Source organism: Peromyscus eremicus, chromosome 16_21, assembly GCF_949786415.1.
Source record: "Peromyscus eremicus chromosome 16_21, PerEre_H2_v1, whole genome shotgun sequence".
Taxonomy (NCBI): domain Eukaryota; kingdom Metazoa; phylum Chordata; class Mammalia; order Rodentia; family Cricetidae; genus Peromyscus; species Peromyscus eremicus.
Window position 1 is genome coordinate 38,978,997 of NC_081432.1, and position 14,145 is coordinate 38,993,141.

At 46.0% G+C, this 14,145-nt stretch overlaps 1 protein-coding gene across 1 annotated transcript; it reads right to left on the bottom strand.

Annotated features, from left to right (window-relative positions):
- Positions 1–2,675: 2,675 nt before the first annotated feature.
- On the bottom strand, positions 2,676–9,084 carry LOC131893839 (cryptic protein-like). Its single transcript, XM_059243941.1, has 6 exons — positions 9,032–9,084; positions 8,728–8,777; positions 8,456–8,623; positions 7,752–7,866; positions 7,554–7,663; positions 2,676–2,960 (listed from the first exon to the last, which is right to left on the bottom strand). The coding sequence occupies exons 1-6, from the start codon at positions 9,082–9,084 to the stop codon at positions 2,854–2,856; spliced, it is 603 nt and encodes a 200-aa protein (XP_059099924.1). The 3' UTR covers positions 2,676–2,853.
- Between the last annotated feature and the right edge of the window lie 5,061 nt (positions 9,085–14,145).

The window sequence follows — 14,145 nt, forward strand, 5'->3', positions numbered from 1 at the left end:
TGATTGTTCTAATTACTTTCTGCTGCTGTAATAAACATCATGACCAAAGCCATTTGGGGAGGAAAGGGTTTATTTGGCTTCTGTGTCCCAGTCATAGTCCATCACTGAGGGAAGTCAAGACAGTAACTCCAGAATGGGCAGAAGCAAGAACCTAGGACAAAGATGCTCTTTGGCTTGCTGTCTCTGTCTCATGTACAGCCAGCTTTCTTATATAGCCCAGGCCCACTTGCCCACAGGTGGCACCACCACCAGTGGGATGGATGCTCTTACATCAATTAGCAATCAAGAAAATAGCTCACAAACATGCCACAGGCCAATCTGATGGACACAGTAACTCAGCTGAGGTTCTGTCTTCCCAGGTGTGTCAAGTTGACAGTGAAAATGCACCATCACAAGTCCACTCATCAACTTGACACATAAACATATCACAGTTAAATCATAACCTTTCCTTTCTTGTTTGTCCCCAAGATCTCATGTTAACACAGTAATATAAAAATACAGCACAACCTTAAAAGTCTCACAGTCTTTCAAAATGCCAATGCTTTAATAATCTAGTGTCTCTCTCTCTCTCTCTCTCTCTCTCTCTCTCTCTCTCTCTCTCTCGTCTCATTTTTTTAAAAACTCTATTTTTATTTTATGTGCATTGGTGTTTTGCCTGCATGTACGTGTGAGGATGCCAGATCCCCTGGAACTGGAGTTACAGACTGTTGTGAGCTGCCATGTTGGTACTGGGAATTGAACCCTGGTCCTCTGGAAGTGCAGTTGGTGCTCTTAACTGCTGAGCCATCTCTCTAGTCCCAGTCTAGGCTCTCTTTATAATATCTAGAGACACAAGGCACGGTGCATGCCTTTCATCCCAGCACTTGGGAGGCAGAGGCAGATCTTTGTGAGTTCAATGTCATTCTGGGCTACAAAGCAAGTTCTAGGCCAGCGATGGCTACACAGTAAGACCCCGTATTTAAAAAAAAAAAAAATTTAATATCTAAAGCCTCTAAATCAAAAACAAGGCCGGGCGGTGGTGGCGCACGCCTTTAATCCCAGCACTCGGGAGGCAGAGGCAGGCGGATCTCTGTGAGTTCGAGGCCAGCCTGGGCTACCAAGCGAGTTCCAGGAAAGGCACAAAGCTACACAGAGAAACCCTGTCTTGAAAAAACCAAAAAAAAAAAAAAAAAAAAAAAAAAAAATCAAAAACAAGTTAAATGCTTGACTAGGGACAGGGCTTCATGTCCACACCTCCTCCATGCTGGGATTGTATCTGGCTTGAGCTTCTGTGGGACTCATGCATGCTGTCAGTCTCAGTGAATATATACATGCATATACATACACACATATATATGCATATATACAGTCTGTCCTAAATGCTGTTTCCTAGAGGTCATCTCCCCATATCTGGCTCTTACAGTCTTTCCGCCATCTCTTCCACATGGATCTCTGAGCCTTCAAGGGAGGACTGTGATATAGACATCCATTCAGGATTGAGCATTATTCTCTGTACATTGTCTAGTCGTGGATCTGTGTGTTAATTAGCATTAGCTACAAGAAGAAGCTGTTCTGGTGAAGGACGAGGAATACACTAATCTATGAGTATAGCCGTAGGTCATTATGAGTTGTTTTATTATAGTTTTATGGCTGCAGTCATTTAGCAGAATAATAGTAGTAGGTTCTGCCTTAGGGCTTATGACCTATCTAGTCTCAGATTCTTGATATTATTGACAGTGTCAGATACAGGTTCCATCTCATGGAGTGGCTCTTAAACCCAATTTAAGAAAAGAGGTTGGTTACTTCCATGAGATTTTTGCCACAATTGCACCAGAGGAGAGTATTTCTTGCTAGGCAGGTCATTATTGTTGTTTGAGGGTTCATAGCGGGGTGAGATTGACAGCTTTTCTCCTCCAATAGCATGTACAGCACCTTCTAGCCTGTGAGTGGGAGTGAAGCTCCCAGGTGAGTGCCAGCTAGATGTCTCCATGTTCTGTGACATAAGAATGGAGCGGCTTCAGCAGTAGGGCCTTAACATCGAGTTGTGGATGGTAACCAAGAGCATTGGCAATAGCTTGTAATGTTTGGGGATGTGTTTATGGGATCCCACTGATGAACAACTCAAAAGATGTAACCTGTTCCTGGTACTGGGGGTTTTATTTGTTATCATATAATATCTAGTTAGGGTATCCCCCCTCGATAACACGTTAACTCCATTTAAATGCCTCGTTTTTATATATGAATATATCTTAGGTGCTGTGAACCCCCTAAGGATGGTGTGATTACTGCTAATGAGAAGGAGGCAGATGCCAGGACGTTTGCCCCCAGTCCCTCCTGTCTTCCTTTCAATACCTACACAGCACGTTTCAGTTTGTTGGTTTTTGCAAAACCCAGAACAGTGTTCAGGACGCACCGTCCCTCTCCCATGGGCTCAGAGGTCAGTGTAGACTGACAGTGAAGAGTGGGTGACAAGGAGCCTCAGCAGTGAGGCATACAGAGAGGGTCCCGGCTGTTCAGAGTGGCCCTTACCTGGGAGGGGCCACTTGTTTGGGGGTCTCATTCAATCCTGTTCAGTGCACACTCTGAAACCTTCAGAAAGGGATTCTGGGTTGAACTTGCTGGGCTCCTGTATTGAGGTTTGCCTCCATTGGAGACCTTGAAAAGAGGTTCAACAAGCTAGGAGGGCTCACTGTTGAACATGTTTATTGCACAGCACAAGGATCCATCACATTGCAGTGACTCTGTTATTTACAGCATACAACATTCAAGCAGACGCCCACTGCCCAGCTTTCCTGCTGGGATCCTGTGGTACCAGGTGCAATCAAGGGTGACTCCTTGCAGCCCCAGGAGAATCTGTCATTGCACTTAGAAGCCTCAGCCTTCACCAGCCACACCCTGCAGGAGGAGGCAGAGCAGCAGAAGACTCAGAGCACTGCTTGCGCTTGACCCTCTGGTCCCTGAAGAGAGGAAGCCTTTCAGGTCTGAAAAAGAACACAGAGAATCCATAAAGTGCAGAGTTGCAGGCTTGGCTGAAGGAACATAGGGATGTCTGCACCCATTCTCACTAAAGTCCTCCTCTGCCGGGCTCTGAGCCTGGCCCTTTTACGGTTGGGACCTGCCCCACCCCGTGTGTGTGTGTGTGTGTGTGTGTGTGTGTGTGTGTGTGTGTGTGTATGTATACAGTCACAATATTCAACCCTTGGTTAGCCTGGAACTCACTATTTAGAGCAGGCTGGCTTCTGGCTCACAGAGAACTTCCTGCCTCTGCTTCCTGAATGCTGGGACACAAGGCGTGTACCACCGTGTCCAGCCATCTTCATTCTTCTGGACTAAATGACAGAGCTCTTGCCTAGCATGTGTTCAGAACAAACGGGTAAAAGACTTATTTTTCCTGCATCTGGAGACATCTAAATTTCTGTGGAACACTGAAAGCTGAAGGGAAATGCCGCCATCGTTTTCACGGGCAAACAAACAGTCCTTTCTATAGCCTAACTCATTTAGCTCATGAGCAGGAGAGGGAAGCCTGTGAGAGTATTTATTGTACGTGATTCAACCAGGGCAAATAGAACTGATGTAAAGCAGTTTGCAGCCACCTGTGATACAGATGGCCCAAACTCTCTGTCCAGATTAGTTCTTTGCGTCTTTGTCTACGTGCAAGCAAGTGTTCATGTGCGTATACAAGGTATCCGCGTGCTTGTGGAGGCCAGAGGTCAACCTCGGTTGTCATTCTTCAGGCACCTTCCAGATTTTTGTTTTCTAGAGACAATGTCTCTCTCTTGGACCTGGGGCTCACAGATTAGGATAAGCTGGTTAGCCAGAGAACCCCAAGGATTGCATCATCAAAAAAAAAAAAAATCCTAAAACAAACAAAAAATCCACACAAATGAACAAAAAGTGTTGATGTTGGGGGTGGTGGTACACATCTTTAATCCTAGCTCTTAGGATACAGAGGCAGGCGGGTTCCAGGCCAACCAGAGATAGACAGTGATACCCTGCATGTCTCAAATAAGAAGGAAGATGGGGAGGGAGGGCCAGGAGAGGAGGAGGAGCAGGAGGAAGAGGATAGCAATTGATGAAGATTCCTGACGTAGATCTTGGCCATACACAGGTAAAAGCACATGGCTTCAGGTGAGGACAGGGTCAATCATACAGGGTCACCTTCTCTGAGAGAATGAAGGCCACAGGGGAAGATTCAGGCCCCTTAGGCAGTTGGGTCTCACACACAAACTACAAGTTCAAATATACAGGTTCAGCAGGCTCCATGAAATAAACAACCTGGGATCCCAAACTAGACCTGTGACTACTGTGGTGTGCTTCCCATGGAGATTCCTTGATATTAGAAAGAAAAAATTAGAACACCACTGTACATTTAGATAAAAACTTAAGTGTTTTATTAATATTTTGTTTATTGAAAATCTACATTTCTTATTCTGTGAACCCCCACCATTCTATGCCACACTATGGGAGAAAAAAAAAAAATCCCGTTACTCGTGGATGATTTATTACTGGCACCTGAAATCTTATTATATATTTATCCAACTGTCTTCTAGATTTTTGGACATGCCAGAGACCTTTGTCATGCCCATTACTTTTGGCCTATGTGAAAAAGAAAGAAAAGAAACCAAGTTTGACCACTGGCTACCTGTCAAGGTGCCTTTATTGCTGAACAGACAACAGGATCAAGTTGTTGTGTTGTTGTTGTTGTTTGTTTGTTTTTTGTTTTGTTTTGTTTTGTTTTAATTCTTGGAGGTTTTAGAGACTGCCGTGAGAAGGGAAACATCACGTCTCACTGTGAAAACCAGACTCGGCTGGAAGCCCCTTGGAGTCAGAGGGCTTCCCCTCCTGCCCTTCTGCCACAAGAGGCCTGCCCACCAAGACAAAACCTCCCACAGAGCATGTCTGGGGATGGTTGAACGCAACACTAGTTATACACACACAAGCTCACAGCTGCTTGGAAGCAGGTACCCCTAGGTTCAGGGTCTACCCACAGGTATTTATCCATTTATTCGTTGGCTTTATTATTATTATTATTATTATTATTATTATTATTATTACTATTGTTGTTGTTGCCAGATGCACTGTTTAAAAGAAAAACTGAGGGCTAGAAGGTGCTCAGTGGTTAGGAGTGCTCGCTGCTCCAGCAGAGGACCAGAGTTCAGTTCCCAGCATCCAAGTCTGGTGGCTCACAACAGCCTGTAGCTCTAGTTCCTCAAGCCCTCTTCCAGCCTTCGTGGACACCTGCACACATATATGGCATTCACACATACCAACACATATGTACACATAAATAATGAATGTAAAGAGAAAACTGAAATTATAGCAGCTTGGTCTGGGTCCATCTCATGTTCAGATTACCTACCATACCAGAAGTCCCCCCCTCAACACACACACATCCATGTTTGATGCTAGAGATTAAATCCAGGGTCTAAAACATTCTAAATACATATGCTATCACTGTGCTACACAATAGCCAATTGATTACTTTTCCTTGCGTCTCTGGAAATGGAACTCAGGGCCCAGCATGTGCCAGTGAAGGGCTCTGATGATGAGCCCCACCTCCAGCCCTTCATTAGTGTTGGTGCTCATAAGTATCTATTCTTTCCTGATGGCTGCTCTAACAGGAAGGGCTTCACTAACTCTAACCTGAGCTAGGTGGAAGCTTTTCATTTTTTCACTTGGAGGACCCAGTCAGAGCAAGGAGGTTCTTGGAGATCTTTCAGCCTGAGGGCCGCTGGGGGAAAGACATAATTTTGTAGGATAGTATCTATTTTTTAATCCTTCCCATCCATAGATAGCATATCAAAGTATTATAATTATCTCAAAAGTGGTTTTTCATGTTTACATGATATCTCATGAAGGCATCTCAAAAATTTTTTTTTCTTATGTTTCTTTGGGGTTGAATTTAAAACATGGCCAATTTTCAACACTCTAAATAATGCCATCACGCATGAAAACATTCTTTTCATATTGAGAATTATCCTTGTGGGAAAGGGCACATGGGTGACTCAGTGGTCTGTTAGCTACCAGGGGAAGTTTTCATCCCTAAGTTTATTTTCCTTAAATAGAGAGGCCATAGATTATGAAGGATACCTACTTAATAAATTGTGGTGGAATCCAATGAGATAAGTAGTCGGAGCACATTGACTAAGAATACAGTCAGCACGACCACAAAATGGCCCTCCTTAAACCCCACGATCACCGGTCAGCTAGAGAGCTTGAACAAGGTATTCTCTGTTTCTACCATTTGCAATGGGCCCTGCAGCAGAATCAGTGGATCAAAGGCAGTCACCCTGGAGGAGGATCTTGCTACTTTGTCCAACTTTTGATGAATGGAAGCATTTTCAGAAGCCCTCATAACTGACCTTGGCAGATAGACAGGAGTCTCAGCCCTGAGTGCTTCCACGGATGTGAAACAGTAATTGAATATCCTGACACTCAGATGCTGCCCTGCAGACCTTGCATGGGAGATTGCTAAGAACCCCTTCTCCCGATTCCCAGGAAAGAACTGCTAGTAAGAATTGACCTCACCTATGAGAGCACCAGATTTACCTTGTAAATTTATCCTGATTCCCAAAATTTGTGTCCTCCAATCTCTGGGACTCAGGAGAAGCAGCTAGTGAATCAAGAGATGTAAACCCAACCAACTGAGATTGCTTGGGAGAGAAAGGGGGTTTGGGGATGCTCAGTGAGCAGAGGGAAGGCATTAAGTGTGTGGATGGCTGAGCCTGAAGACACCCCTGGTGCTCCACAGGAAGGGGCAAGGGGACTCAGGAGCTAAGCAATCCTTGACTGTCCTCCTCTACAAATGGCCTAACCCAATGCCATGGCCAGAGGGTGGGGCCAGGCAGTGCAGGTGAGGACCTTCCCCTGCTCTGGCACTGCCCTTCCTGGACTGCCTGAGGGAGGAGAAAGGGACCCACGGGTCAGTGCCACATCCACTGGAGGAGGTCAGGACTGCCCGGGGAAGAGCAGAAAAATGGCTCAGGGGTTTCATTTCATGCAGTGTTCCTTGGACATAGTGGACAGCCAAACCACCCGGGAGTGACAGAGGCGGAGAGGGACACAGGGCTCTAAAGGGTGAACCTTTGCTGACTTGTCTACCATGGGAATACAAGCCAGCTCCTGTTAAAAGGAAGGCACAGGACATCAGGTGGCGGTGTGCCACCCCTCCCTTCCTGCTCAGTGAAGTCCTTGTGTCCCCATTGTGATCTGCGGAGCTAGCTGGGCTCCCAGGTTAACTCCGCTCTGCATCTTGCATCTTGCGGCTCCTGGAACCCCGACGCTCTGAGATACTGCTCGCAAATCACCGTAGACCCAGCAATCCTCACAAGGAAAGTGGAAATGACGATAAATTCACTGCAGATTCACAATGATTAGAACTCTGTTGAGCGACACGGATCTAATTTGCTCTAATTTCTGACTCCTGGAGCAAGCAGATGACCTATGGACTGGTGTGCCATCCACTACCAACAAAGACACAAAAGTACGGGTGCGTGAGGTCGACGTGTGTGTGTGTGTGTGTGTGTGTGTGTGTGTGTGTGTGTGTGTGTGTGTGTTGGGGGGGTTGCTCTTACCACAGTGGCCGAACGCTTGGCGTGGGAGGCAGTACAGGGCTGAGAAGATGCACCTGCAGAGGCGGCAGCTGTGGAGGGTCCAAGCTCCGTGCTCCAGGGCGCCACAATCTCTGCAGAGGCCGGGACAGGTCACCGTGGTGTCAGTGTACCCCTCTCCCCCAGGCCAGTCCCCGCCCAGCCCACTTATGCTCCACCCACCTGCGCCTCTGGTCGTGTTCGCAGTAGCGGCCGGTGAAGTGCGCAGGGCACACGCAGAAGCTGCCCAGAACGCAGGTGCCTCCGTTGTGGCAGCAGCGGGATCCAGGGACCACACCTGCAGGATGACCTGGGTCAGCAGCCGTAGTGGCCTCTGGAGCTCCCCTAGTCCCCTCCCGCAGAGGGCAGGGCACCACAGCCTGGGAGGGGACCGTGCCTGCTGAGTGTGTTTGCTCGGTAAACCTCACTCTTTAGCTGAAGGCTGAAAAACAAGCTAGCAGGAATGTGGGCGGGGTCTGGGACAGCCGTTGACACCAACACTCCAAGTTGCTGCTTTTCACTCTCCCTTCCACAGCTAAAGTTGGCCTGTGACTTTGTGGACAGTGATTAACCACAGCCCTCCCAGGCAGGACCACCCATGGGTGTGATGACGCTAGCGCCACCTGGAGCCCCTGGGCATGCTGGAGTTGCCCGAATGCTCGGGAGGAGCCTGTTGCCTTAGCGACAGAGGAAAGCTGCTCATTTTACCAATGAAACCATGAAACTTCAGAGTAAACGCATCACTAAAGCTTCCTTTTTATCGCTTTTAAAACTTGAAGGTGAAAAGATGCTCCCTGCGGTGTCCTCCTTTCCCCCATGGTTTATCCCATTTGCTATTCCCGGTACTCAGGACCCACTGCACAGGATGGCACAGAATTAAGACTTACTCTCTCCCAAAGTCTTGGAGTCCGGAGGGGACTCCCGTGGGCGCCACCCCTCCTGGCTGCCATTCTCTCTGCTGGAATTACTCAGGGTCCTGTCCAGTGTCGTCCCTGGGAGCTTTGGAGACTGGGTATTGCTGATTTCTCTGGCGCTGTCTGGTTCTCTCTGATAGGCTTTGAAGAACAACAAACTAAGAGACTAATAATGACGGGAAAACGGGGATTTTGTGACTTAGAACTGAAACTCAGAAGAAGAAAAAAAAAAAAAAGTTACTTACTGTTTCCCTGATCGATGAGCAGTAACACTACAGTCGTCAAGAAGAGAGGCCTGGGATATTTAAAGAAAATTGTTGAAGTTTCAAGCATACAGTCGGTATAAGCACAATTCACACATCAGTCAGGATATAAACTATATAGAACACTTATAACTTAACAAAAAAAAAAAACCACAGGCATTGTAATCACTGTAGCACTTGTAGATTTTGAAGATACAATTAGTTAGAAAGATTTTGAGATGAAAAATGCCTGAGAACGTTAACCCCCTAGCCTGCTTTCTAGTACCTGGATAACTTCTGTCCTTACCTGGCTTGGTGCCTTTTGCAACCGACACCTAGGGTTGGTGAGTCCCCTCTCATCTGTGCTTGGGAATCAATAGCCACAGGAGCTGAAACTCAACGTCCTAGCCCTAGAGGAGTCCTTAGAGTCACGATAGCAGGTCACAGGATGCACAAGCTTGCCGGACAGGGATGTCCCTGCCCTCTGCCTAGACCAGAAAACGACAGGGCTGGAGGAAGATCTGTGAGGGCAGATGCTGAAGTCCTTAGACCAGGGCTGCTATGCCATCCAGGCTTGAAGGGCTGTCCCTTAGAGAGTCCTGCTGCAGAGGGGGTGGGGGTGGAGGGTTGGGAGGTGGGGCTAGGCTGCCTGCCTCCCCAGTGCCATTTACAGCTATGACAACAGCAGGGTGGCCAATCCCTGATGGAAACCATGGGGGACCCAGACAACAGGCCTCCTTAACCTCACTAGAAAACAAACAGGAAAATGAAAAGGTTGAAATCCCAACATGAACCCAAGAGCTTTCCAGGAGATAGGACGCTGAGACTATTGGACAGTCCCTGTACTGGGAGATTTGGAAGGGCTCAGCTGGAGAGGAGAGCTGGACAGTGGGACACAGCAGCTGAGGAGTGCTCCCATGTGTCCTGTAAGCTGAACAGGAAGGCAAAGGGGGACTCTGTAGGCTCTGCTTCCTGGGGGGCTTATTTGCTTGCACACAGGGAGCCTCCTCTGCCCTCTGCTGAGCACAGCACTCTCTGGGCGAGACAATGTTCTTCCCTGATGTCACAGGTGAGGAAGCCGAACCTTGAGTGGTTAAGCCCTTGGACAAGTAGATCACAGAGAAAAAGAACATGCAGATGTTATGATGAGCCCACAGCCCGTCTGTGCATGGTCCCTTTGCCTGAGCAGAGATGCTGCAGGCTGTAGGCTGCATCACCAGAGTGGATGACCTGGGACTGCTGCTCCTCATGTTTTCAATCTGCTAAGATAGGACCTGAGCCCTGTCCTTATCATAAAAGAGGACACTTTGCAATAGACGTGGTAAATTCTTCTGTGACTTTAACGTGGAAACTCATTTCTTAAAAATATTGTTTCCTCCACAGTTGCAATAGTGCTCCGCACTGACTTCACTCATTTTTCCTTTAAATGTGAGCTTCACCAAAGAGGCTGTTACCCAGGAAGGAATTAGTGAGCCTCTTCAGCCTGTGACCTCCCAGTGCAGGGCTCTGTGAGCTTCCAGGAGCAGACAGAGACTGGCAAACACAGTGGGCAAAACCCACAGAGAGGATGGGGCCTCTGGACTTCAGGGACACACAAAAATTCATTTTTAAATGTAATGTTTATTACTGGTGAAGAACACAGTTCAATTGCTTGTACAAAACATGGACATTTTATTGTTTGAAATCAATACAAACTTCTACAGGAAGAAAATCATCCATACGTTAATCGAGTAAGTGTATATCTTTGCAAGAAATGCAAAGAAAATTCAAAAATGATTCATTGTGCTGAGTTCTGAATCCCAGCACTCAAGAGGAATAGGCAGTCACATCTCTGAGTTCAAAGCTAGCCTGGTCTACAGAGGGAGTTCCAGGACAGCCAGGACTGCACTGAGAAGCCCTATCTCAAAAACAAACAAACAAACAAACAAACAAGCACAAATAAAATTGTTCATTGTGCAGAGTGCCATGGGAACTTCCTGATAATACTCAGGGTTTAAGGAGCCATCTCAAATCTAATCTCTTCTCCACACGAATTCTTTTACTAAAAGTTTTATAAATACATTTCAATGCATACATGAGAGCTGGGAAATTGATCCAGTGAATTCAGACTCACTATGGAAGTGTGAGCCTGGCCAATCCTATTGCCTCCTGGGCTGAGTTTTCATAGAGTTACAAAAAGCAGTTCCCAGACACTGTGGCACCCACAGGTCTGTCCTCCTGTTGTTTACCTGTGGCTGTTTGCTTGCTAGGCAGGAACTGTATCACCTGAGCCAGTGCCCAGCTGCTCAGAGGAAGTGTGGAAGAGCCACACTTTATTGATGGAAACTAGATGAAGGAAGGGAATGCCTCACCAGACAGACAGGAGTGAGAGACAAGGAGCAGCATGGGAGACCCCACCTCCAGTGTGTGCTTGGGGTCCAGGGGCCTGAGCAGCATCAGAGGGGAGGCCCTGGGTGACAGAACTGCTGATAAACTTTCTCACTGTCCTGTCACTTGCTCTGCAGCAGGCCTTTGTGGTCCAGGCTCAGCCATTTACTCCCCATCAAAGGAGTTTGGCATGTCACCTCAGACAGAGCTGCTGAATGTCTGCCACCAAGGACAGCCAGCAGGCAGAATGGCCTGGCTGGCAATGGCTGACTGGGAGAAGGGGAGAGGACTTGTCTCTTGTTATCAGTTGTAAAGAGATAAGGCTGGAGCCACCAATCCTGCCTCCTGGGGGGCACTCTAACTCACACAGTGTGTGGGAACTGGGACCTCCCTGGCCCAGGACAGGATGGCTTGCTGTCCTCTGCTCTCCTCTCAGCACTACTTCTGAGGAAATGACCTGATACAGAGTAGGTGTGAAGGATTCTCTGAGCTTGGGTTCAGAGGGCACGAAAAAACTTGGAATAAATATAACCAAGGAACTGAAAGACTTATACAATGGAAACTTCAAAGACATTGAAAACAAGAAATTGAAGAAGACACCATAAGGTGGAACGATGTTCCACTCTCATGGATTGGTAGGATTAATGCTATAAAAATGGTCATCCTACCAAAAGCTGTCTACAGATTCAATACAATCTCTCTCAAACTCCCAATGCGATTCCTCACAGAATTGGAAAAAAAAAATTCATATAGAAATGCAGAAGACCCTGGATAGTTGAAACAGTCCTGAACAATCAAAACACAATAGAGGAATCACTATCCCTGATGTCAAAATATAACTACAAGGCTATAGTAAAACAACAACAACAGCAAAAACCAACATGGTACTGGCATAAAAACAGACACACTGATCAGTGAAATAGAATTGAGGACCAGACACAAGCCCACATGCCTACAGGCACCTGATTTTTTTTTTTTACAAAGAGATTAATAATAATAATAATAAAATAAACCACATTGGAGAAAACACTGCTGCTTTAGCTTCTTTAACAAGCCATGATGGATGATTTTGATCCTCAACTCTCACCTTGCCAAAACTGAACCCCAGATGGATCAAGGACCTCTGCATAAGACCTGATACCCTGAATCTGATAGAGGATAAAGTAGGAAGTAAGTTTCAACTCAGGGACACAAGGAAGGACTTTCTGAAGAGAGCCCTGATAGCACAGGCATTAAGACCAATAACAGGCTAATGAAACCTCATGAAACCAAAAAGCTTCTTACAGCGAAGAGGCAGTCCCAGCCTCCAGAATGGAGTAAAGTCTTTACCAGCTATACAGCTGACAAAGTGTTTGTGTCCAGACTATACAAAGAACTCAGGAAACCAAACATCCAGAAAACAAACCACCCAGTTAAAAATTGGAGTGTGGAACTAAACAGGAAGTTCTTAAGAAGAAACAAAAATGGCTAAGCAATCTTAAAAAAAAAAAAAAGTTCGCTATCCATAGCCATCATTGAAATTCAAATTCAAACTACTTGGAGATTTCAGCCTCTCACAATCAGAGTGGCTATAATCAATAAAACAAATGACAAAAAATGCTGGCGTGGATGTGGGGAAAAGAGGACCTGATTTGCTGTTGTCAGGAGTGCGAATTGGAAAAACCACTATAGAAATTAGTGTCAGAAAGCTAGGATTGGATCTATCATGTGATGCAACTATACCACTCCTGGGCATATTCTCAAAGGACTTTAAATCCTACTACAGAAATACTTGGTCAACCATATCCATTTCTACTCCAGTCACAACATACAAGAAATGAAAACAGCTTAGATACTCATCATTGGATGACCGGACAGTGAAAAAAATGTGCTTCATTCACACAAGGAAATGTTATTCCACTGCAAATAAAAATGAAATCATGAAATTCATGGGTACACGGGAGGAAATCAAAATAATCATTTGGAGTGAGGTAAAACCCAGAACCCAGAAAGGCAAATGCCACATGTTCTCTCGCATATGAGGATCTAAGTTTAAATAGTTAGATGTTGTATGTTTAAAATTGAAGTACCCAGAGAAGACAGGTTTCAAGGAAAGGGGCATAGAATGTGGGAGGTAGAAAAAGGTCAGAGAAATGACAAGACAGGGAGGGCGCAATGGGAGGGAGTGGAGGAGTCGGGGAGGGGAGGGAATGTGGGAATAAATACCACTAAAAACGTTTGAAAATTCCATATGGAGATCTACTACTATAGAAGCTCCTAAAATGTACACACACACACACACACACACACACACACACACACGGGGTTTCAGTGAAGTTACACACCTGCAAAGATTACAGGCCATTTCCACAGTTCTTGGTTACTCTCTAGACCTTGATCAGGGATCATCATGGAAGGGAGGATGGAAATTCTAAGAGCCAAAGGATGTAGACATCTGTAGCCACAGGGAGCTCATGAAGTCCCACGCCTATCTAGGGGGCTTGATTGATGGCTTCTGGAGAGCAAGAGTTAGTTTTCTTCCATGATTGGGTCTCTGAGGGGCTGTGCTCCAGTAAATAGTTCGACACCCATTCACAGACAGGCAGCCGTAAATGGATTCAGTGGATGTTTAAAAAACGTTTTTTTAAGCGTGCACACGAAGTTGGGATGGAAAAGCGGTGTGAGGTGGGAAGAAATAAGAGGGAGGGGATGAGGCATGCATTTTACTAAAACACATTATATGCATCTATGAATATTAACTGATGTTTTAAAAAAATATTTTCAGATATACTTGCATGCAAATACATGCATTTGTTTTCTTTTTTTCAAATTTGTCTTTTATTTTTAATTTTTTTGTGTGTATGTATGTGTGTGCACACTAACATTTGGGTATATATACATGAGTGCAGGCGCCCGTGGAGACCAGAAGCATCAGATCCCCTGGAGCTGGGCTTACAGATGGCTGTGAGCCTCTTGACGTGAGCCTGGGGATAAAATTTGGGTCCTCTGGAAGAGTGTCAAGTGCTCATGACTGCTGAATCACCTCTCTATCTCCCTTCACTCTTTTTTCTTAAA